The sequence below is a fragment of the Pholcus phalangioides genome, unplaced genomic scaffold, assembly GCF_987345545.1.
Source record: "Pholcus phalangioides strain wild (caught in Gottingen) unplaced genomic scaffold, Ppha-v1.0 ptg000039l_1, whole genome shotgun sequence".
In the NCBI taxonomy this organism is placed as follows: Eukaryota; Metazoa; Arthropoda; class Arachnida; order Araneae; family Pholcidae; genus Pholcus; species Pholcus phalangioides.
Genome location: NW_028301625.1, coordinates 27,044,125 through 27,070,596, shown reverse-complemented (window position 1 = coordinate 27,070,596; position 26,472 = coordinate 27,044,125). Strand labels below are relative to the sequence as shown.

Sequence of the window (26,472 nt, the reverse complement as noted above, 5' to 3'; positions counted from 1 at the left end):
CACATGTTAGATGATGTCATTAATTTTACATTTCTAATTATTTTTTCCCCTTTATCAAATAAAATTGAATTTTTTCAGGAATATTCATGTCAATTTTCAAGTCATTCTGACAATCGTTCTTTTTTTAGTGTTTTGAAATCAGAACCTTAGTTATAATCACCCAGTATATCGTAAATCATTGCTAATTAATCTGCATTATTTATGCTTCATTAAATGCATTATATTCACCTAATTTTTATTACTTTTTGCAAAATAGCTTCCTAATTAAGTATACTGAAAGTAACTGGAGAAAAACCTTTATATATTATATGATTAATAATAACATTAAAAGAATTTTCAAACACACAGTAATCCATTGAGTTAAGCAAAAAATAATTAAATTGCAAAAGTTGGTTTTTGTTCAAATGTATTTATTGATTAATTAGCATGGGAATAGTGTTAATTACATTAATAAACATTTTATTTTAGTTAATTATCAGAAGTTTGAATGATTTTTCAGAAATTTCATTGTTTTTAATGTTAATACTATTTAAAACAAAAAAACCGGTTTAAACCAAAAAAACCTGGTTTAAACCAAAAAAACCCGGTTTTTTGGTTTTTTTACCAACCCTGCTTAAAAGTATTAAAATAAAAGTATAAAAAAGGGTTACATTATTTAATGATTACAGAGAGACATGCCAATATTGGCTTAAAGCTCGCCAGTAATGATGAATGTTCAGCTTTGCCATGAGGGGGTACCCTCTAGGGCTCAGGCCACATGAGCCCCCCGAAACACCGTTCTGAGGTTGCAGAGTCCCTTAATAATTCATGAGTATTCAATGCAATCCTAACCTTCATATGCCCTTGCTGGCCATATATACGGACGTCTAGCAACTCCAGACCCCCATCCCTGTTTTCTTCGCATCAGAGCTCCTACGGCACCAACGACGAAACATTCTTTCCGACACAAGTTTTGCGAGTTCGACCATGCACTATACAAATGAAGCCGGGTCCAGACCCAAAGTGCTGAACCATTCAAAAACCTGTTTTTATCCCACTGGGTGGAGGGGGCGGTTTTGACGGAAAACAGATTTTTGCATGTTTGGGCAACGAGTAGAGCCAACATTTTCTATAGCAGAAAGCCTTCCCACTAAGCTTTTACGTCACTGAAGTCATCCATTTCACCTGCAGTCATTGGCTGAAGCAGGACAGCGTATGCAAAATCTTTACTTTTTTTGTAGTCTTCTACAGTTCAGTCTGTCAACTCTCTTCAACAATGCACAGTAAATTATGAAGACGCGTGAGTGTTTTAAGAACGACACACCTTCAATTGCAAGTTCCAATGTTTAAATAAGTCAAGGTGAACCGGATGGTTTTACTGTTTTGTCCATAACTTTTTTTAAAGAGATTTGTTTACATTTTACGTTTCACAATGCTAACATGATCGTTTTAGACAAATGATGCACTTTTATTCCTGGCTCTTTGCTGAGCTTTGTAAATATTACTTATGCTTCTGTGCATACCCTAAAAATACAGAAGACAAGTGAATGCATGTTATTGTGTAACATCAGAATCACAAAACCTAGAACAGGCCTATGTTTCCAACTGCTTTATTGTGCAAGGTGTTTCATCTATACACAAAATGTGCCCCATAATGTTGAATGTCAGTTACTGTACCATTACCACATGAAATACTGAATACAAAATTATTTTTTCTATCCAGATAGAAGTTTTTTATGACTACTCAAAACACTGACACAAAATGAACATTTGAATCCTCAGACTGAGCAAAAAAAAAAAATTAATAAACCACATAGTCCACATACAGGACCCCCAAACCTGAACAAAGATACAGTAGAACCTCTCGATAACGGGCACCCATGGGACCAAATTTTCTGTCTGCGAATAGGAAAGTACAATGTACAGTGGAACCTCGTTTATACGACATTTGACTTCAGTTGCAATTGGTTCCTATAAATTTTTATGTTAAAAGATGTGTGTTACTGTGTGTGTAAAAGTGAATACCAGTGCAGTGGTGATGCATAATCACCAATTGCTTAGATAAAGAAAGTTTGATTAAATTTCAATACTTTTACCTGAGATTATCCGTAATTCCCAAATAAAGTTGGAAAGCCTTATAAATATAGAAAAATTTATATGTAAAAATTTTCTTCTCTTTATTAATTCAATTAATTATTTTCATTAGAACATGATACATGGACTGCATCCCCAAAGCAGAATGTTTTGCGATGTTCTGCAACGAGCCCTCAGCTGACTGAAACTGTTCTGCGGTAAAAATTCGCATGTACATAATAGAGTTTTTCTACACTATTCTTAAAATTCTTCCAGATTGTTCTGCGACGTACGTCACACATTTTGGCACATTCTGCTTTGGGGGACTGCATGTACTTCACAATAAAAATTTAATTGAATTAAATGTGAAGAAAAAAATTCCCATGAAAACCATTATGTCTTATAATGTTGGCTTTTTTCACATGTACCAACATGTGCAAACAAAATCAACATTAACATTTGGAATCACCATCCTGGAGCATCGTTATGTTCAATTAATCACATAATTAATTGACAGATTATCATATTTACCAATACAAGAGAGCCTGGGATTATACATAATCACTGTTAAATATGGGTCATTTCCAAAAAAAGTGTACAAACTGTTTCCGAGCCTTTATAAATTTTTTTTACAAAATTTCAGAGCACTGGTAGTAATTTTAATTTTTTTTTAGTTCTCTCTCCATTTAATTCTGTTATATGATTCAGCACACTGGCATGCAGTGACAAGTTTTCTGCTCATATGACTTGAAGAAAACCTTCCAAAAAATGTAGGATTAGTGCACAGCCAGATTAACAAGAATCTACTGTAGTTTAACACTACTAGATTATATTTCTGGACTTGAGTCGGAATCGTTAAAAATATTATTTACACCACTCATCTGACTTTAACCCTCTCATATATCAGCTGTCATTCAGTTATGAAAATTCAAATATTGATGGCACTGAAAAACACCTATTCCATATTTCAATCATGAAAGTGATCCACAAAACCAATCAAAAATAACCAAGGTTTTTTTTTTTTTCTGGTTTGAATATGCACGAGCTTTTCTTTCTTCCAAAAAGCCAGACTACTGATCATGAAGACTTTTATTAAAATCAAAACTATACTCACCATTAGAAAGATTGAAATTTTTCATCTGTAGCGAAATTTTCACCAACATTTAATTGGAATTCTTGCAATAAAATACAATTAGACATCAGTTTTTGACAGGAATAAGAGCTATAGTACACAGCGCGATCAGGAAATAACAGTCGGTGTTCGAACTATCCATTCAAAAAAAGAGGATATACACAGGATAAAAAATGTGTCATCGAGAAAATTATGAACACCATTAAAAACAGTGTAACAATGCATACAGAGAGCACAATTCACAGTATGTTCGCATATAGTGTCTCATATCAAAAACCAATCACATTTCCAATTGGAAAACATGGGAGCAATTTGAGCCTTTGATTAATGTGTTAAAATATTTTGTGTAAAATTGTTGTCAAGCACATCGATTTCCCCGTCAACATTCTCAATCATCTCCTAAAAACTGGTGAAAAAATTTGGATCATTGAAATTTGTGGTGTTCAACGGACTTGCTTTTCGCCTGTTTAGATCTTCTTCTGTTTCCCGTTGCCATTTTTATCACATCGAACATTTTATTATTTCGAGGTTTATGTTGAGAAAATGCTCAACACTTTTTTTTGTTTTCCTGGGCTTGGAAAAACTACTTTTCGTCTCTGGGTTGGAGATTATTTTTTATTCAACACGGACATGGTGATCATGAACTTTTCGACTTCTGATTGGTCGAGTTGTGTTTCACTCAAAAATACATGCGTTTCTTGCAGTATGTGGCAGCCAATCAGAGAACTAGAAGACCCTATTTCTGGTCAAAATACATTTGGTTTCAAAAAATAAAGGGTCAGCTCATAATGAAAACCTCAATACGGTAGAGACAAGCAAAAAAAAAAAGCCGTACTAACATATATACTATATTTTTATTTTTAAAAAGATACAGATGCCATAAGATTTGTTTAAAAAAATGAAAAATGTAAAAAGAGCCCGAAAAAATGATTGTGATTCAGAAAAGTTGGGATGTGTTTGATGCACGGGTGGAGATACGGGAGGCCCCCCCCCCAGTGTCAAAGGTGGAGTCGACTGATCTAATGTATAAATGTATATATGCAGGGCCGCAACTAGGGGGGGTCTGGTGACCCGGGCACTGAACCAGAAGGGGCGCCGAATTCTCCCTTAACTGTATCTTCTACATGGCAAGGGGCGCCAAAATGCCGGTTTGCCCCGGTTGATAAAGCATCTAATTGCGTCCTTGTATATATGAATTGACATCATCGTGCCCCCCTCCCAGACTTGCAAGTCTATCTCCGCCTATGGTTTGATGGTAAACGACGCTGAGACACTGATAGCTTTCAACTGCCTTTCCAATGATTTTACGCAAGTAATTAGGGAACAATGCTATTGTTCAGTTTCGATGAAAATGGTCAAACTTGCTACGCTTTCTCAGCGACTCCCCCGAAAGTTAAAATGGTCTGTCCCCACGGGAGTCTAATATGTTATTACACCAGTTACCAGGGATGGGGGGCTGCCTAGTCTCTTTCGCACTGAAATTATTGTGCAGTACGTACATACTACGGGGAATTCCTGAAGGGGAAAAACTAAAGAAGTTGAGTTCTTAGAGGGAAAAAAAGGGGAAAAGTGCCTCAAAAAAGAAATTCCAAAATTCTAAGTGTGCCTTGGATTATCTATAAACTCGAACTTACTGGGCTCAGACTTTCAAGGCTCTACTGCACATAATTTTTTTTCGAAAAAGACTTTTTGACTGTTTTAGGTTTAGAACACCATATCTCACCTATTATAGCTTTTGAAAAAAAAATCGGCAACAATCTGCTCTCTATAGAGAAAAAAATCGGACGTTCCATCCTTTTTTTGCTTTTCCTGTAAAGTTGGAATCTTTGATGTACGAAGGTTTTCATTAAATAAGATGACGATATGGACATACGGTGTTTAATACACGTGATTGGGTTGAAACGATTTCATTATTTTCTCTTGTGGCTGAAAATTAGAGTTTGTTATAATGGGATTCGACTAAGAGACCGGAGAAATCATTTCGTTATAAAGGAATTTCAGATTTTTACCTTGTTCTTTTGTAAACTTTTCTCGGGATTAAAAAAGTTTTCGTTAAAACGAGATTTTTCCACTATAACTGTATTCGTTAAAACAGGAATCGACTGTATTAGAGACATCAGAGGGCATCAGAAGTATTTTAAAACTGTCGTTGTTCTACTTGACCTTTATATAGGAGGATTTTGATTTCTGAATTTATTCTGGGAGTACTCAAAGACCGGTGCTACAAAATACCGTGGGTGCTCGAGATATAGATATCACACTAGAGCTCTCAGGGCTTCATGTGCAGCTCTAGGGGGTTCCACGGCCACTCGAGTAAAATAAATGAATCTGTAAATTTGATGAATAAAAAAAAAAGGGCCTACGGGACTCTGCCATATGAAAAATACACTAAAAAGGGTTCCGAAAGTCAATAAAGGTAGAGAACCGCTGCTCGAGATATCTATACCGTAGTGTGGTATTAGCTCGAGCACCCCCAACATCTCCGAAGCCACTGATGAGACATGATGAGTAGAGCCCGGATCAGGGGCGTCGGAAGTGTTTCGAACCTGTGGGTGCCCGTCTTGAGATTCATGTAGGAAATTTCGATTTTTGAATCAATTCTGTGGGTGCTCGGACCCTTTCTACAAACTTCCGTGGGTGCTCGAGCACCCCCGGCTCCGACGCCACTGGCCCGGATTACATGCAAGTGCATATGCATTTGCATATTTTGACCTTTTTTACCATTAATGCATATAAATGCATAAAATCAAACAATTTTTAGTATTAGTGCATATTTTTAGAGATTTATTTAAGCTCACTCAATTTTTTTTAAATTGTTTTCAAGTAAATATTGTTCGTAATATTTTCATAACATCGATTTTTTTCCCGCAAGTATTTTACGAATAATAACCGTTTTATTGTAACGCCGGTATTACTATAAAAGTTTGATAAAATTCCTTTTATAAAACTTAAAAAATCCAACCAATAAAGCTCAATAGATTACATTCGAACGAATGCAACCGATAATCTTATTGGCTAAATGTTTCAAATTTTATGAAAGGACTTTTAGAAAACTTTTATAGTGTAATACCGGCCTAAGACTATTTCTAGAGATATGTCAAAGTGTCAAATTTATTTTAGAAATAGTGTCGAAATTCTTTTGTTACTGGTATTTTTGTTATTGAGTAGCTACAACAAACTGAAAATTAAAAAATGCCTGAATAAAAATATGTAGAAGTTATTTGCATATGCGGTATATATATGAGGGGATATTTTTTTTTGTAAATGAAATACAGATGCACGAAGAAATAGAAAAGATGCATTTTAAAAACACATCTTTTTTTTGCATGGCAATTTTTTTAATGCATATTTTCTCTTTTTTTGTACATAGTTCGAAATTTTTGACTTTTTCAAGATTTCTAGTGCATATTCTGGGGTGTTTAATGCATATTTTGGTATTTTAGGTGCACATTTTGATATTTCAAGTGCATATTTGCATATTTTTAGAGCATATTTGCATATTTTACCACTTTTTTAGTGCATATAATCTGGGCTCTAGTGATGAGTTTTTATGTTACAGCCTAGTATCTCTGTAAAAGTATCCTCCAGAAGAATTATCTCTATTTTTTGTTCTTGTTCCACTTGCAGCCGCGGGAGTATAGTGGTTGTCTTTTAATCGAAAGCTATCGTCATCTCATCTCAGGCGAAGAAGCAAAGTGATATGGTCATTAAGCCACTATAGAAGAAATTTTGGAAGCTTTGGCCATAGCCACATTCATGGGCGGAGATACGGGGGACGTGGGGGGGCATCGTGCCCTCCCCAGACTTTCAAGTCTATCTCCGCCTATGGCCACATTCGTGGAAGTAACAGTCCCTACAAATTCACGTATTTATTCTTGAAAATAGTAACAATTAATTTTCATGAATTTTTAGTATCGTGTTTGATTGAGCCCATGCCTTGACAGCGTCGCCTTAATTACAAACAGGGAAGAGCTCGACCCGACAGAATATGAGAAGGAAGTACACAGAACTAAATGAGCCGCAACTAGAAACGAAAATTAATTCTGTCGCCGAAGCGCTAATGTCCTTTGTAATGTCCCAACATATTTATTAGTGTAATCTTTTATGCATTTTCCCCTCTACATAATTTCGTGCGTCTGATTGATTTGTTTTTATTGATATCCCTGCTTTTTCTTTCCAATTTCACTGATTGTATTGTGCATTTAGTGAAGCCAGAGCCCTCTGAACTTTTACAGGTTTGTATACTAAATAAATAAATAAAATGCCTCTTCCCCGTAACTTTGTACCGAAAAAGAGTAAACCGAGCAATGTTGTTTTCCTTTATGTTCGAATGACCGGCAACTCGCGTTCGTGTCGTTCCCTTAGAGGAGAGAAATAAGGGAATTATTATATTTCTTCTCAATGGTTGTTCTATCATTGCGAGCCGATATTTTCGCCATAGAAGTTATCACCAAAAGATATTTCGTTATCCTTTCGAGTGAGATTTTTTTCTGTGAAGGTGCGTGAAATTGGTTGGTTGAAACAGAGTCTTTCTGTGAATAACACTTCGGCGAGATACTTCTATCGGAATTCTATAGCTTGCTAAATTGTTTCTCAAGATTACGAAATGAAACCAACTTCTAATCTGCCAACGCTGACTTACATCCATGACCTCCTATATAACCGGTTATACAGGAGGTCGTGTTATATCCACAGAGTAAGAATTATATCTTTAGTCTATGGTTATATCGCTATATACCACTGGAAGAGAGAAGGGTCTTCCTCTTACCACCGCTGAGTGGTCGCTGGGATTGAAGTATCATATTATGCAGGGTGACCATACGTCCCGGATTTATTTCCCTGGACAGTCATCGTTTTTTCTGTTTTTTCCGTTGTCCCAACTTTCTTGCAAAAATGTCCCGCTTTTTCACGTATTTCTAACAAAGACAACTTTACTTTTTTTTCTTCAAATCAACGATTTTGAAATTATCTTTCCAACTCAGAATTACATTACGATAATTACGACTACAACCAAGAATATTCATCTCACAGATTTGTCATGATTATTTTTAATTCCCTGTAATGAGGCTTTTTGGATCACGTGATATTTCCTTTGAGGGCCATAAAAACGGTATCCAAGGTAACAAACAGGGCGACTTCTTGGAAGCTCATAAAAGATTAAAATGAGAGAACAAATCTAAATTAAAGAAATGTGGAAATTAAATATAGATTTTTTTTCATTGTGCAATGGGTGCTAAATATTTCGATTTTTTTTTTGAAGTTATCTATCTGCATGTGCTATTAAAGCTTTGGAATTATTTCAATGTAATTTATGAGTCATTATTAATTTTAAAACATCTTAAACTATATGGATATACAGTTGGATACGAAGATATTAATTTTCATGCGAGAAGCAGGGCCGCAACTAGATGCTTGGTCAGCCGGGGCAAGCATGCATTTTGGCACCCCCTCATAATGTTGAAAGAGAGAATAAAGAGTGAAATTTGCGCCCCCTCTAGTACAGCGCCCGGGGCACCAGATCCACCTGCATCCCCCCCCCCCCAGTTGCTGCCCTGGTGAGAAGATATAAATAAAAAGTTGAAATCAATGTTATTGCATGGATATCCAACTCAGAAGTAGGTTCAGCTAATTATTTTGTATTTAATTTCCTGGGATTTTGTATATATATATATACACACATATATCTTAACGAATTCGATATTTCGAAAATAAAGAATCGAATCCAATTCTATTTTAAAAAATTTTTGATTTGGCGGAAAACCCTATTCAATTTCCGCATTTCTAAAGTAAAATTGGCAATTTTAGCATTGATTTCTATAGGGAATATCCTGTGCCTGTTCCTAAAAGTGGTGATGATTATGATATCTATGCGAAAAGCCTCATTTGTGGTGCTACATTACACGCGATTGGCGACTTTTCTGTTATTTTAGCATACGTTGGCGACTTTTTGGTATTATTTTTGGCGATAATTGGCAATGTCATGTATTTTTACATATTTCGAAGCTCAATTTCCCGTATTTTCTCCAACAAATATGGTCATTCTACTATTAAGGGTATCTCCAGTATACAAATATAACTAGTGAGCATCACTCAGGGTAGCTACTAGGGGAAGCAGGCGGGTCTTGTGCCCCGGATGCTGAACGAAATGGGGCGCCGAGAATGTACCCTTTAACTACTTCTACATTACATGTGGGCGCCAAAATGCGTTCTTGCCCCCGGCTGAAAAAGTATCTGGTTGCGGCCTTAGCATCATTACTAGGGTAACCAACTCACCCATTACTAGAAATTAGAAATTTTCAAATAAAAAACGTGTAGGAAATAATTTGTATGAAGACTTTTTTCTAATGAATATGCATTGATAAATTGAAGATATACACATTTTAAAAACATGTTTGCTTGTTTCAGGGTATTTAATTTTCAAACGCATATATTCTCAGTTTTAGTACATATTTCGGAATTTGTAACCACTTATTTTGGGTTTTTTTAGCGCATATTTTGGCATTTTTTAGTGCGTATTTGTATAATTTTGGAGCATATTTCGCCACTTTTTAGTACATGTAATCTGGGCTTTATTCATAAGTATTAAAACGAGCAAACAGAAATATTACAATTTTATCGGTAAAATATTTTAAGGTTAAAAACATGCTTTATCTTGTTCTCATTTAAGATGAATTCCCATCCCCATGCTGAAAAAAAAAACCGTTTATTCACAGATAAATTCCGTGAAACGTATCCATGTCTTCGGATGTATCCAGTAATGTATGTAAATTGTAATGCTAGCTTTCCTCGCATATATGAACATTTTTAAACATAAGCAACATCACTGATCGAATCCATCATCCTAGACTGAAATTTCGGCAAACTTTCCGGTAAATTAAGTAATTTATTGACGATTTATCTCATATTTACCAATACGAGCTGGAGACAGTGCTGTCTTAAGAGCATCATGGGCCCCCGGGCCAAGTGGTTTTTCTTAGGCCCTACCTTGTAAATTATAAAAAAATTCAACCTGATTTCAGTTTTGTGAGGCCCCTCTTCTCTTAAGGCCCCCGGGCCGTGCCCGGGTGGGCCCATGCGTTAAGACGGCGCTGGCTGGAGATTGCACATAATCACCAATAAATGTGAAAAAAAATTAAACTTATAAAAATGGTTGGTAACTATGCATAATAGCCGGTGATTATGCATGATAACCGGATTTATTGAATTCCCGAAACAAATATAGCGGTTCTGTTTTAGTTGGGAAAAATTATTGTAGTGGTGGGCTTTTTCTGGCAGAAAAAGTGGTGCCATCTGTTGTGTAAATTGAAGGAAATAACGTCATCAAGGGTTCGTGTGAAGGTAGAACCCCTATATATGACTTTGAAGGCTCCAGCAAGGGCGTAGCGAGGGGCCCCCCCCCCCGAAATGTGAGAAAATGACCGAAAAAAGGGAAAAAGATGGCCAAATCCATTGTTCTGTCACTTTGTTCCCCCTCCGTAATGAAAGTGGTCCCCCCCCCCCGAACGAATTTTCTGGCTACGCCCCTGGGCTCCAGTGATGGTAACTCGTGGGAAATTTCCCATATTCGTGGGAAAAATTGGCCAAAATTGGTCCATATGGGAAATTTCATGGCATTTGTGGGAAATTTTGAAATTTGGTCAAACAAAAGAATTTCTGTTGAAAAAAATATATAAATGCCAAACAATGCTTTTCTAGTGTAAAATAATTGACTACATATTTCCACCGATAGATGGCAGCAAAAATTTCGGAATGTGTGGGAAAAATTTAGTCAAAAGGGAAATTTTTGAGGGAAATTTTGCTTGACGAGGTTACCATCACTGGAAGGCTCTTATGTGCAGGTGTCCACCTTACTACACCACATCTTACACACATTTTTCATACACTCATTTACACCTCACAAAATAGGTCACTTACTTAGTGGCCCACTGCTAAGACCAGTAGAGTGGCCATTAAAAAATTGTGCCACGGGACTGGCGAATTAATTTCAATTCAGTTCAGGTGTCCTCCTTTCTCAGTTTTTGAATATGCAAACCTTACTTCTCATGGAGGAGAGAATAACACTGTATTCTTTCCTCCATGCTTACTTCTCAATAAATTTCTCTATGGAGGACTCCATGAAATCCCCCCCCCCCACACATTCCAGAAGAATGTGCTGTCATCTACCGGGGTAAATGCGTAACCAAGTATTTTTACACTAGTACAGCATTTATATTTTTCCAAGAAATTCTTTTGTTTGATGAAATCTCAAAATTTCAGCGCGGAAAAATTTTTGCCAATTTTTCCCACTAAATATGGGAAATTTCCCACGAGTTACCATCACTGTATGTAGTACTAGTACGCATAGGCGTACGTAGAATTTTCTCAGGGGGACTTCAATTTTTTTTTCTTCTCAAGTGGGGGTTACGTTTTTTCCTGCAAAATAACATTATAATCTGAGCTTGAGGGGGGGGGGGCTAGAACCTCAAAAACCCCTCCCTTTGCGTATGCCAATGTTAGTACATACGTACTCCAGAGCCATATCCACAGCATTACAATCACAACATATAAGGATATAAGATAGATGGCAGCACTTACTGAAAAAAAATGTTACGTGATGTTGCCTCCATGGGAACTGAGAGGCCTGTGCACGCACCCTTAGTGATGTACTCATCCCAATTTTCCCAATAGATGGCGACACTATTCCAACTAATGAAACCGGCCACAACAATAATTTCCCCCAAATCTAAAACATAATCATTAAAAAAAATGCAGAAACACTAAAGTTCTGGGAATTCCGACGGCTATTGGTAAATGCTTGGGGGGGGGGGACACAAAAACACTCATATCAGTACAGAAATGTATGTTTCAAGGTAGAGACAAAAAATTTCCTTAGAAAAAAGAAAAATAATTCCTAAAACCACCCCCTGAAAAAGAGGACAAAAGGACGAATTTTCCGAAACGTAGCAGGGACCCTTAAAATGTCATCTAAAAATACCACATTCTTCCTAAAGGAGGATGGTTGATGGTAACACTACATGAAAGTTTCCTGGTTTTTTTTTAATCCTGGGAAAGCGGAAATTTAGAGCGCTTCGACCCCGAGAATTCGGTTATCGTGCGTAAAAAATTAATAAACTTGCAATATGAACTGCTTTATCTGTACAATAATAATTAACATAACTAATACAGCATGACCCCCACAAGGGTGGGGAAGACAGGGCTCCAGCCTTGGGCCCGGGATAAATATAATTTTTTTGATTTTTCAGGCTATAAATGCACTATAGAAGGGCCCGTGAAAAGTCCCGCTTGGTGGCCCGCCACAGATCCCAGGATTTAGGGGGCCATTTACTACAGTGATCTGAAGGAATAATTTGCTCTCTTCCCACCAAAGGATCTACTCCAGTGCGGGCCAAAGTGTCTGGAAGGGGACATTAAATTGAAAAATAAATTAAACTAGAATGTTAAATTGAATTGAACCACTATAAATTAAATTAAGTATTACAGTCGAACCCCGTTATAGTGAACGATCTGCTGACCCAATGATAATGAGAAAAGTTCACAAGGGGACCCAAGGTTCATTGTATCCAAGTTTGTTGAAACATTAATATTTCTTAGCATTTGATGGTAGTTTTGTTGGGGAAACATTCACTGCGATAACACACAATTTACTAATAAATTATTAATCACTTAAATAGACAATTAATCATATATTGGGAAAGAAAAAATTTGTGTGTGTTTGTGTATGTGTGACGTAGTATTACTTACTTTTATTTTCACATCCTATGGAAAAAATTTATTATTTTTGATTGAATACACTTAGATTTTAAGTAAAGCTGATCAATTTTCTTATCGACGATTAGGAAACTGTCCACAGTTTTTTCGGTCCACATTTTCCGTAGAAAAGAAAAGTATTCGGAATGTTTGTAGCCGTTCAGACCGACGTAGTTTCTTTGCTCCATCCAGATTGTTTTCGAGAACAGCGATGATCACGCTGCGATTTTTCCAAATGTTGGAAACCGTAGATTTCAAAAAGGAAAATTCCTTGCATATTGCCGATTGCTGGCTTCAGGGCCGTAACTAGGCTGGGTAATCGGGGCACACTAAACCAAATGGTGAGGAAGGGGGCTCATAAAAAATGTGTACACATATTTTGCATTATTTTTTCCTTTTTAAAGGGCCCCCAGAAGGTACGCTACGGCCCTGATTGGCTCAATCTTCAATATATTTGATTTTTATTTTATCATCAATTGGAAATGCTTTCCTCTTGACGGAATTCACCATTTTTACCGATTTTTTTAAAGATACTGCTGAGATGGCGAAATGTCTGTTTAGTTTGAAGCGGTCATATGGATATGAAGACAGTGGCAGGACATAGAATGGAGGGGAGGGGGGCGTCAGATGCCTCTAGGCTATTCTACAAACCTTGGCCTCTAGGTCTGATCCACTATTTTTCCGGTTTATCAAGGGGTGGTTTGAAAAGAGTGGGGTCTTGTAGTGGACCAGTGGATTCCTAGAAACGGTGAGGAGGTTGAAAGAGTGGGATTTGACCATGGGCGGAGATACGCCCCCCCCCCCAGCATCAAAGGTGAAGTCGACAGATCTAATGCATATATGTATAGATGAATCGACATCATCATCATCTTGCCCCCCCCCCAGACTTCCAAGTCTATTCCGCCTATGGATTTGACACGGAAGTCAAGGAATGCTGTCTTTCGGGATCCTAATATGTGTAAGCTTACCTTTCAAAAATTGGAAAAAAAATCTTTGGAAGGAACATTTCAGTTCACTATAAGCTTATAAAATAACATTAGTTAAATACAGGGGTTGGACAAAATAATATGAAAACCTGTGAAATGAGACAAAATCTTTATTAATAGGCTGTTGGCCCTCCTTTTGCATTAATTACAACTTGTATCCGTCGTGGGATGGACAAATACAAGTCATGCACCACAGTCACGGAGGTACGTAGCTACTCCTCCTGCAAAAATATCACTAATTCAGAACGTGTCTTTGGAGGTGGAAACCTACTGCGCAGTTTGGCCTCCAAAATACCCTTCAAAGGTTCAATTATGTTAAGATCAGGGAACTGAGTTGGCCACACGAGGTGTTGCAGTTCATCATAGTGTTCATCAAGCCTGTCTCCGACAATGCCAGCAGTGTGAACGGGAGAATTTCATCTTAGATCAGAAGGTCGAGAATCAAGGAACTCCTGCTACCATTGCACCATTGAATGAAGATGATCGGCCAGAATACTGACGTAAACCGATGCTTTAACCCACCCATCCAGGACAACAAGTGGGCCGATATTTTGGTGAGACGTGACACCCCACAGCATCACTGATCCCCTTTCATGCTTAACAGTAGGAAGGAGACGGGTCTGTTAGCCCCGGAAGGAGATAATCAACGTCATAGGCTTATGCTGGCGTTCTCCAAACGTAAACACGTCCGTTAGTCTGGAATAATGTGAACGACTATTCATCTGACCAGATGACATTCTGCCATTGTTGTTGTACCCATTTCTTATGTTCGCGACACCATGTTCGTCGTTTCAAGGCATTGCATGGTGTCACCAATGGTTTTGGAATAGCCGCTCTACCGTGTATGTTTGCTGCATGCAGTTCACGGCGGATAGTTTTTGTCGATACACCTTCCTGTAGATGTGTGTTCATCTCAGATGTTATCTAGGATGCTGTTATCTTGTGCTTTCTGGCCACACACAATCCGCTTCACAACCCTTCCGGGTCTATCAGCCATCTTCGACTTTCGGCCACTGTTATGCTTGGTAGATGATGCCTTTCCCTGTTTGCTATAGGCTGCCATTACCATCGACACAGTGCTTCTCCCGACACCAACAAGGGTGGCCGTTTTCATTACTGTGGCCTCGGCAACACGGGCTCCAACAATCATGCGTCTTTCGAAATCTGTGAGGTCAGCCATAACGAAGTTTTAACGCCCCAACATACATCGCATCCGAACGCTATCACTGATACGACTAGACTGATGTGTGCACATTATCGCCCACTAAGTGGAACTCTTCCACACTAGAGGGTGGTCGTATACGACAGGTTCTCTCGAGTGTTGTTTTGCACAGGTGTTCACATTATTTTGTCCAACCCCTGTAGGTGTTCAGTTGGGACCACTGAAAAAGTTCACTATATCCCGGGTTCACTATAGCGAAGTTCAACTGTATTCTTTTAGTTAGAAGAAATTATAAGCATAAATTATTCAACAATATTTTGTAAATAATGTAATGTTATCAAGTTTTTCTTTAGAAAAAATTACTAAACTAAAGAAAAATTGAAATTTTTCGGAATAACCTTAATACATATTTGTAGAAGTTCTCTCACACAAACAAATTGTTACTTTTTATTTTTCAAAAAACATTTCATTGAATTACTTTTTAAACAAAGAGACTTAAAAAACTTCTCGTTTTATACAAATACAACGCCACAACAGGCAAAATGACCAACGAGGTGGCTGAGAAAAAGATGCCCATAAAAATATGGATGTCATATGTTTCAAAAATACAGCTACCCAATTAAAAACACAATCACAAAAATTATAAACAATATACACACATGATAAAATATTATACAATGCCCATAAAGAATATTATGGTTGGTTGTCTTATTCTAAGTATGGATAGCTTCTCGATTTACCCCAACATGTTTATCGTATTTCTTTTTAAACGTGTCACTTGTGTTACAATTTACTAGCTCCGGGGCTAAGCTATTCCATTTATTACAACCCTGAGGGAGTTTTTTCTTTTAAATTTCTCTTTTTACACAGCTAGGGGTGACTCGAGCTTATCTGTCGCCCTAAAGATGACTCTAGTGGGAGGTTGACAGTTCTTAGGCGACCCCGGGATAAACCTAATTTTTTTAAGTAAAAAGCCGCACATCCATTTTATGCTAAATATTCGTGACCATACATCCCGCTATTGAAGGGAATCGTTCCGCTTTTTTGATCAAGAATTATTTTACCCCGTTTTAATTATACCAGATCACTTGATTCACAAAACAGCACTTACTGATAAGCCATCATTAAGTATCCTGTAAAGAGTAGGGCTGGTCCGATTAATCGGGTTGGTTAATTAATAGTATCTATTAATATTATATAGTCACAAAAAATATTCGAATAATCGATTAAAAATTTTTGATTAACCAGTTAAAAATTTTAATCGATTCCCAGCCATAGTAAAGAGGTATATAAGGAGACAATATATATTTTTTTTAAATGTGATCAGCACGTATTCCCAAGAGAGCTTTACGATCTGCCCAGGGAATTTGTTAATGTTGGTAGACATCCATGCCCAAACCGGCATTCGAACCCAGACCTTCGTAGTCAGAAGCTGGAAGCCTAACCACTGGACTACCAGCAAAGAAATTTCATTTCGAAAGCGTTTCTGGTGTTCTAGGGGCCGAAAACGTGAAAAGCTGAATTCTTCGAAAAAATTATTTTGGAGGTGGGGGAGGGTCTTAGTATATGAAATCTTGTCCTTTGTGCATTTTGTATCATTGTTTCTGGTATTACTGTCTCAAGTCTTGCTGTCTATTTTCTCAATTTTTCTCAAAATTTTCATCGTCAAGGTACAGTTCAAAATCGTTATGTCATGTGAATTCTGGACGTGACATAATCATCAGACAGGTGATGTTCCCATAGAAATCAATGTTAAAAGTGCCAATTTCACTGTGGAAATATGGAAATTCAGTGGGGTGTTGTTTTTTGCCACGTGTATAATTTAAAAAAATGAATCGAATTCTCAATTTGCCACATCTTTGGTTTGCTTAGAGATAACAAGCCGATAAAACTTAAAATAATGAGCCGGACCTACTTTTGAGTTGAATACATAGGCAATAACATTGATTTCAACTTTTTATTTATATTTTATCAAGTATGGAGTGATGTTTTATCTCTCTCTTAATGTTTTAATGTTAAAAAAATTGCATCAATACATATATAGTTTGAGATTTTTTAATACTCGTAATGGTCCATAGATTACATCAAGAAATTATGCAGATTTAATTGAAGCATTTTTCGATTTAAGCAGACAGATCATGGACTTGAAGGGAAAAAAAATCGAAATATATCTAGAGCCATCATGAAGAAAAAAAAAAAAAGACTTATTTTACAATCACAAATTATTTACAATATCGACTTAATTTAGATTTGTTTCCTCCACGAGCTTCCGAGGGGGGAATATTACGTGATCTGAAAAGCCGCATTAGAAATTAAAAAAAAACTTCGGTGTCTTATACAAATACAACGCCACAACAGGCAAAATGCACAGCGAGGTGGCTGTAATTTGGAAAGATAATCTCTAGATTTGGTTGGTGGTGGGGGGGTTACAAAACCCCTCGCTAGATGGCGCTTTTGATCAACTCTTCAAAAGAGCTGCGGTTCACAGCCGCTCGCGGAAAAGAACCGTTTTGCCTATCTCTCAGTTACTTACAAATAAAACCACATATCTTTTAAGCAGTACGTGGCTAAAGCCATGGCCCCCACAACGGGTGGGCTGACAAGGCTCCAGCCCTGGGGCCCGGGAGGATTTTAATAATTTTTTTGTTTTTTCACGCTATAAATTCATCATAAAGGGGGCCCCGTGAAAGTCTAGTCGGGGGGCCCGTAAAAGATCCCAGCCTAGGGGCCCTGCTTCAGGATGTGGGGGCCATGGCTAAAGCCTCTCTAAGCTGCCGCCAATGTTGTCTTAACACTTAGGCCCACTTGGGCACAGCCGGCCCCGTGACAACTAGCGAACCCAGCTCGACCATTCGAGACCAGTAGCGTACGTTAAATTTTCTCGGGGGGCTATATATTATTTTTTCTTCTCGAGGGTTTTTCCCTCGTTTTTCACTACAAAAGAAACACTACAATCTCGACTTTCTTGTGTACGCCAGTCTTCGAGACAGTAGCTTTCAAACTTTTGACACCAATTAATCACTTACACTCATCGACATATAAAGTGGATATGTTATTAAGGGGCCGTTCAAGTATTACGTCATCATCGATGGGTGAGGGGGGGGGGGGAAGGGAGTTTCGATTTGCTGACTTTTAATGACAAGGGGGAGGGGGGGCGGGTTTGGATAATGCTTACGTCATCAACCACCCTTTATGAAAATATGAAATATTTTTAATGGCATCTTACTCGGCGCGCCAAAAACGAGAAAAACCTTTCGATAGTTTGTGGGCACTTGAAGTAACATCCCCCCTATTGATAAGTGCCCTACAGAGCCACTTTAGTGATCTCTAAATTTTTCGCGTATCTAAGTGATCTGGAAATGTGTCTGGGCCGCTTAAGGGCCCTGGAACTGTGCCACGCATTACTTAAATAATCTGAGAATGTGGGCACGAGCCTCTCCCCATGCCGCCCCCCCCCCGTACGTCTCTTATCCCACCAATATGCGTTAGGATTCAGAGGGGCAGTACTGATGACGAAATTTTGCTGACAAGGGGGGAGGGAAAGAGGGGCAGCGTTTTGCTTACTTTCGCTGACAAGGGGGGGGGGGTCAAAAATGGCTAATAATTTCCATACGTAATACTTTAACGGCCCCTAACTGTATTTGCCGGTGTGTGAAATGCATCTTCTCGCGATGCCTTGATGGCACCACCTATCGCACGAGTCGGGGAGGGGGGGATGCGATTCCTCGTATACATGTTAATCCTTGTTTCGGCGCAATGCAACTTAAGGGGGTTGGTGAACGCAAATTAAAAAAAACACACACACACTTCCGAATTTTTCAATTTTTAAACACTAAAATTTTTTGCGTCTAACTGTGGTCGAATTTTTGTTTTATCTGCACTAGAAGTATTCTTAACATATTTTGATATAAAATTTGTTGGCAGACTATATGGCCTATATGCACAGGCGGATTTAACGGCGGGCGCATGCCCGGGGCCCCGACTTCTGAAGGGCCCCGAAAAACCCAAACTTTACTTTTTTTTTCTAGTTCAAGGGACCCAATATTTTCTTTTGCGCTCGGGGCCTCAATCGTCTTTCATCCGCCACTGCCTATATGCTAATGTTTTCCATTAAAACGCTCTCATCTGAAAACAGTTTTTTGTTAGATAAGGAACATTTTTTCGAACACCACTCTTTCAAATGTCTTGAAACTTTGCGCGTCTCTCAACATTAAGGTGTTACATATTTTAACAAGAGGATATTTTAATAAAATAATTTAAAGAAATTTTATGGAGCAAAGTAGGGGTAAATTTAAGTGATTTTTGAAAAGCTGCAAGTTGTTGATAACACAGAACAGAGTTGAAAGGGGCCCCAAAATAATTGAAAATTTTTAATTTTTCAGTAGTCGATTCTGAAATATTTGATTTCCCTCAACAATTTTGAAATTATTTTGTTTCATAAATTCTGAAATTATTTCGTTTCATAAATTCTGAAATTATTTCTTTTCTCAATTCTGAAAATTTTCTTGTCATATTTCTCGAAATTATGTCTGTCATATATTCTGTCACTAATTCTGAAATTACTTATTTCGTTAAAGAATTTAAAGCATTTATGTAAATTGTGTAATGACATGAACAGATTTACCACCTCCACCCTCCCACCTATGATAATATTACAAGTTTTTAAAGAAATGGAAGGGGCTGGTCGTCCTTATCGCCCCCCTATGGCTCTCGTGCAGTTATGGATTCCAATAAGTACAGCTAAACGTCGAAAATATTAGAATAACGTGAAAAAAATTAACGTGATTTCAAAATCATTTTCATTCTTTCACTGAAATGTTTACAATTTTCAAACTACAGTTGGTCCCGCTTATAACGTTTTCTCGCTTAGTACGACTTATTTCCGACATATAGAGAGAAAGCGGAGATTGACATCGTTTCTCTCTATATGCCGCCATCTGGGGGCTAACATCGTAAGAGCTATTAACTTAGCTATAGTTCGTTTCAGGTTAACTTTGCAGTGAAGGGGAAGCTACGAGGGAACCGCATAACACGTTGCTATGACAACGAAAGCCTTTCAACCAATGTATCGATGCGCGGTCGCGGTAAGGTATGCTGATTTCTCGCCAATCTCACTGAGAAAAATCTTTTTTTTACGTATAATGGTAACTAATATTTTTCTACTTTAAAATTCTTGAACGAATATAAAGATCGATTCAAAACAATATTTTTTCAGTATTTTTTTTTCAATCATTTAAAAATTGAAATATTTTGCATAAATGATCACCGTAAGCCTCCGATATATGAGAACTATATTTTGCGGCGAAGGAATACACTCTCTACTATTCTCTGCACTGCAAAGTTAACCTGAAACGGACTATAGGAGGCTGTCCATGCGCAGTCCCGTCAGCATTGATACATATGCTCTAAGGATTGAAAATATCTGTCCTCTGTAGTTCAATGTTTAGAACACTCGCCCGGACAGTGAGAGATTGGTGGTTCGATTCCCCACAGAGGAATGGGAATTTTCTTTCCGAACTACATCTCGATCTCCGATTGGTTATCCAGGCTTTCGTACTTCGTATGAAAAGCGGAGAGTGACATCATTTCTCTCTATAACCACCATTATCGATTGAATTAGTCATCCTAAACTTGAAGTTTGAGCATAATGTTCAGAAAATTTAAATACATACTGATTGACGATTTATCATATTTACCAACACGAGCAAGGGATTATGTATAATCGCCGGTGGTAAAGTGAAAGCCACAGACCAATTTACAAAATAATATTTTGTATATAGAAATGTAAAAACAATAAGTTAATTGTTTCCTCATCCAAGCTCACGGACCCCCTGAAATGTCTCTAAGGACCCCTGCTTAAGAGCCATTGCTTTTGACTAAGTAAATGAACATCTTGGCTTTCTCAACGTGAACAGGAGTTTACTCTTTTTGAATAACTAAAATTATAAGTGAAACGGGAAAAAGAGACAGAACTGGGGGAGGAAGCCCCCGGGCTACCAAATTTAAAGAAGCAAAGCAAAAAAAAAAAGAATGGTTTTTACATTGAAAAAAATCCTTTGTTATAAAACTATGAAGTTTTAAGGAGAGGTGGGGGTTACCCATTCCGACAAAAGCTCTAGTTACGGCCCTGCCGGGGGGGGGGGGACATTAGAATTTCAGAGATGCCTTAGTGGGGCATGGCCTAAAATGTTAGGGAACCACTGATGTAGCTAGAGTTACGACGGGCATTCATATTAAAATTTAGTAGTTTCATGGAATGCAAATCGTAATAAACATAAACTATGCACTGTTTGTGTCGCTTTTCATGGGTTGTGTCGAGTTTCTGGTGGTACAGTGCCATCTGTGTATGAGAAATTTTGAATTTTTTTTTGATAAATATTAAAAAAACTCTCTAGGCCATGATAAATACTTGTGTAAACTGCACCTTTATATTGGTTGGTTTAATTTTTAAAATGTGTTCCCAGGATTTGTCGTTCACTCTGTATATCAAACACATAAGTGTTTTTGGCGTCTACAGGTAAATCTAATCAAAGAAAATTCAGCAGCAGCCTACGCTACTGGTGTTGATACGTCTTTTGGTTTGCGTACCGGGCTCCGAAAAGTTAGCATAACGAAACAGTTTGAACGCCCATATTTCTCAAAAGTAGGCTATATCAAACTCATAAGGGTCTTCGTTATCATCATCATCATCCTCCTTTGGTGTCCCAAATGTGGGAAAATCTTAGGCAATTTTGCCCATTACTCTGACACCAAGTAGTCTAAACACGACTTATGGATCATGTAGATGTGAAGAGTTGTTCTGTGCAGATTTCCCAGAGGTTCTACAACAACGTTGGGGGCGAGAGGCATGGTAACTATTAAAATTTTGTTGAACCCCTATAAGAGGGATTAAATACCTGCAAGTAAAATAGACCATATCTAAAACAAATTAGGAGGCTGCTCCTATCTGCAGTATCCTTTTAATGGAAAAAGGAGCAGAGGAGGTCGTCCATGGATATGGTCGGAAACTCAACATGAAGTTATTGAAAAATAACAAATGAGTGAGTCGGAGCAAGAATTTGTACTCACCATAAATTCAGGTGTTTAGTATAATTAAGAAAATTTACCAAGTTGTAAATGCTAGCTGCATTTACTACGTCACTTAGTGTCCCTGATGATCACCAAAGTATTTCCTTCTCGGGATAGAAAAGGCAGGGCATCGTCCCACATAGTGAAGTTTCGTCTTCCTCTCCACACCACGGCCGTCTTAAGAGCATCATGGGCCCCCGGGCCAAGTGGGTTTTCTGAGGCCCTACCTGGTAAATTCTAGAAAAGTTTTACCAGATCTCATTTTTGTGAGGCCCCTTTTCTCTTGAGGTGCCCGGGTGGGCCCATGCGTTAAGACGGCACTGCTCCACACACATGAATGAATTAACGCCAGAACTTTGCCACTGGACTTATACCGTTGCCGAGGTCTCTTCCAGCCCAGCTTCCTGGCAGAGTCCGGAACAACTCTCTCCACACACTGGAAAAATGGGCGAATCTGCGTAACCACAGTTGTGTAGGTATTTCGCTAGATTAGCATGACCAGTGATGATCTGTATAACCTGTCGAATCTGTTTTCTGTTCAGTGAAATAAGTTTTTTGGCTATATTCGGTTGGGTTCCCAAGGTTAGCTTGGCTTGTCTGCAGTCCTGCCTTGAATTCCATTGCCGACAATGTTTATTTTCTATCCATTGTTTGATATCTCCTTTTATGGTTGACATGGAAACAGGATAGAATAGTTCAGGTCCAGATAACTTCAGGTTCGCCGCCTCTTTGGCTATCTGGTCTGCAAGTTCATTTCCCTGGAAATTTGCTTGTCCGAAAACCCAGTAAAAGTTGATATTGTTGCCTAATACTGCCAAATTATTCAGCATATCAGTGCAGTATTTGACGCACAGTTGAAACTTGAGGAAGTTGCCAAGAGCCATTAATGCTGCTTGGCTATCAGAGAAGATAACAATTTGTTTGCCATGATGCCCTTTAGAAATCCAGTTTTCAGCCAGTATAATGGCTATTGCCAATACTTCAGCTTGGAAGACTGTAGTCATTTTGCCAAGATACAAATGTATCTTATGATAGTCATGATCCACTCCAGAGGCACGGAAAATTGCTCCAGTCCCAGTTTCGGTTATCCTGGAGCCATCAGTGTATCATTCGATAACTCCCGTTGAGATGTTATCAATTATATTAGTAACAGGGTCTTCGTTAACTACTAATAGATCTCGTTAAGAGTAAAGGTCGCTAGACACTACGCTGACTTGATAACGCCACGACAGATTCACGTCGAATCAGAATTTTACATGAATCTGACGACCACGTCCCGTCAGCGTAGCGTGTGTAGGTAAAGTCCTTATAATCCTTTAATCGGTTTTTAAAATTTTCTTGATCCCTATTATAACTGCCACATTGGAAATAAAAGCGTGTTAGGAACCCGAGATATTTCGGGGTGACCGAAATAAAGTATAATATTTTTGGATTGCCGCTGTAAGGGTTAAAGACCTTAATTCACCGTTATTTTACTGGTGTTAATTAAGAAGTCTTCTGGTTTAGGTATCAGGTTCATGGTACTTTCGTAACGAACACTTTTTACTAACTTTTTACACTTTATCTCAGAACGTGCCTTCAAGGTGGAGATAGTAGGACTACTCGTTGACGCAAAATCCCACAATACTTTATTAATATAAGTATTCTTCAGTTTTATTTAGCAGATTGAACCAAACAGGCTACATTGTTGCATTATAACGAGGTGTAAAAGACGTTTAGACTGACGTTTAGGCAGGTCCTCCACTGGAAGCTACAACACGCAACTTATTGCTAGTGTCGTCTTCACGCTTGGGCCCAGGGGCCTCGAGTATAGAGGGGGCTTCATGAAAACGAGATCTGCGTGCAATTTCTGACAGCAAGTACGCAAATTAATAGGTGCGTATTTCTAGAGGATAATTCTTAGGAGGGGGCATCAGAAAAAAAACCACTAGACCCATGGGGCTTATGACGTTCTTAAGACGGCCCTGGTTGTCGCATGTAGTAGCTTCGACGACCAGCCTTAGGTCGGAATTGTACTATAAAAGTTTTGTAAAAGATCTATCGAACTTTTATAGGGTTATCCCGGCCTTAGACTTGAGGATGTGTCATCGACATTGACGCTACCCATTTTTTTTTCATTTTCGTTGTTTATTTTACCGTTCATTCCGTTTAAGCAGAAAAAAAACGACTTTTTTGTGTTATTTTAATTTTTTTAGAATTGGAGCTGTAATACAGTTTTATTCTTGCGTAATATTTCGTTGGAAAACAGCACACATTGAGCGTTCAATAACCCTGTCACAAGGGTTTCCAACTATGTAAACACAGCGCCGTGGTTAAGTTATCCCTTGGGAGGAAAGACTGCGATCACACATGAGACGAGATTCAAACATTTGACCTTGTTACAAATTGATATTCTTTCTGCTCATAAATGGCTTGTTCTATATCACCACAAAGATAAATAAAATCATATGTTAAACAAGAAGTCTCGCATTGGTGGTCAAATAAGAAAAACCCCGGTGCTTGGTTTGGAGACTTCCCGTGATAGCTATATGCTTGTACGGTTGTCTTGGCATAATTTTTTTTCCACAAGTAGAAAAGGTACTTCTGAGCAAACAATAATTAATAATAATAACCGCTTAAGCACACACCACACACATTCCGTCAATATTCCTTTTAAAAACTTAAGCATGGATGCAGAAACTAACCTTTTTACAGAATGATATCTGTCTCGAGAAACGATTTCGTAAAGTACGTTTCCAAATACGCGTTATGATGAGTGGTTAAATGTATGTATTGCATATTGGATTGTGGCACAATAATGGCTATGTGTGTAGAAAAAAAAAGTACCAATTAAACAAGTTAAAATTAATTTTATCAGCATGGTTGAGAAACGCCGGTCTAGGACAGCCCTGGTTAAAGGATTATACAAGTTTTGAATTAGAAATATGGTGAATATGAATTTTAGGGGTTGTAATTTTTTGGGGGGAGGGTAGCACTTAAAGTTGAACTTTCGGGTTTTTTTTAAGATGACTTCCAGGAGAATGTGCCTCTAGGAAAATTTAGTGGAATTACATGAAATTCAGCAATAAAATTCTGGAGAAAATTGTATGTGAAAATGAATATACCCTGCATCATCTTGGCTGAAAAAAATTTGAAGTGTGTGTGTGTGTATATATATATAATTTATTTAATTATTATTTATTTCCTCACAAAAAAAAAAATTGAAAATTAAAAAAAAGAATTTGCTGACATTTGTTTTAATTGCATTTTTTAAGTATCAAAAAATAATGCATAATTCAAATCATTATGAAAATTTGCTGCCGCCTCAGCAACTAGTTTCTCACTGTGCAGGTCTGGGTTCGAATCCCGGTTCAGGCATGGATGTCTACTAACCTAATACTAACAAATTCCCTGGACGGATCATGCTGATTCCTTGGGAATACGTGAAGATCACGTTGTTATTATTTCAAAAAATGAATGCTCCGGTCGGAAAGTGATATAGCCGAGTTTCTCAACCGCGGTGGTTCCACATGGTTCATAGGCAGACTTGATAATTCAATGCTAACTGGATGGAAAATTGATCAATTGTTGTAATTGATATTATAGCAATATTCATATGGAATCACAAATAAAAATTGTGCCTTTATACCTGTACTTAGGTTCAATTAAGCAGAAACAGAAAAAATTCTGGGAATTTCGACGTCTATTGGTGAATGCATGTGGGGAAAAAAACACTCATATCAATGGAGAAATTTATGTTTCAAAGTAGGAAAAAAAAAACTTCCCTAGAAAAAAACAAAAACAATTCCGGAAACTTGAAAAGGAGGACAAAAGGGCGAATTTTCCGAAACGTAGGAGGATGCTTGAAATGACATCAAAAAGGAAAACATGTCCTCCTAAAGGAGGATGGTTGGTAACCCTAGTGTGTGTACATAAGTCTGATTTTCCCAGTGCTGCCATCTATATTTCAGAAGTGAAGTGTAATGACTGAATATTTTTACTGTGTGTAGGCCTGTTGCTCTCTGCGGCGAAACTTTTTAACTGGGAGATCGGCTTGTATTTGCTCCTCGAAGTTGGGAACCACAGAAAACCAACTTCAGCCGACCACCACTGTGGCGACGGCGAGGCTCGAATCCGGGTCCTCGAGATGAGAGTCCGTGATTATGATCACTCGACCACCACAGTAGCTTTAAAGGCAATTGGTGACGTCCCGTATTTTACAGTAATCGGGTTATTTGAATGGGTTTATCCCGTTAGAGTAATTTGTAGCAACCTTTTTTTGCAGTAATTAGCAAATTTTTCGTAAATAGCATTTTTGGGCTGCTAATTAGTGATATCCCGTATTT

At 37.9% G+C, this 26,472-nt stretch overlaps 2 protein-coding genes across 4 annotated transcripts in view; both read right to left on the bottom strand.

Moving 5' to 3' along the window:
- LOC149065784 (histone-lysine N-methyltransferase 2C-like) overlaps positions 1-3,741 on the bottom strand; it is a 385,748-nt gene extending 382,007 nt beyond the window's left edge. For 2 of the 3 annotated variants that reach the window (XM_089253606.1, XM_089253607.1), the window contains exon 1: positions 3,167-3,741. The gene's annotated coding sequence lies outside the window, so the exon portion shown is untranslated. The remainder of the gene's footprint in view (positions 1-3,166) is intronic. The other variant, XM_089253608.1, reaches the window with a different exon arrangement.
- Positions 3,742-22,515: 18,774 nt separating this feature from the next.
- Positions 22,516-23,151, bottom strand: LOC149065783 (uncharacterized). Its single transcript, XM_089254022.1, has one exon. It carries the CDS (start codon positions 23,149-23,151, stop codon positions 22,516-22,518), a length of 636 nt encoding a protein of 211 aa, XP_089110148.1.
- Between the last annotated feature and the right edge of the window lie 3,321 nt (positions 23,152-26,472).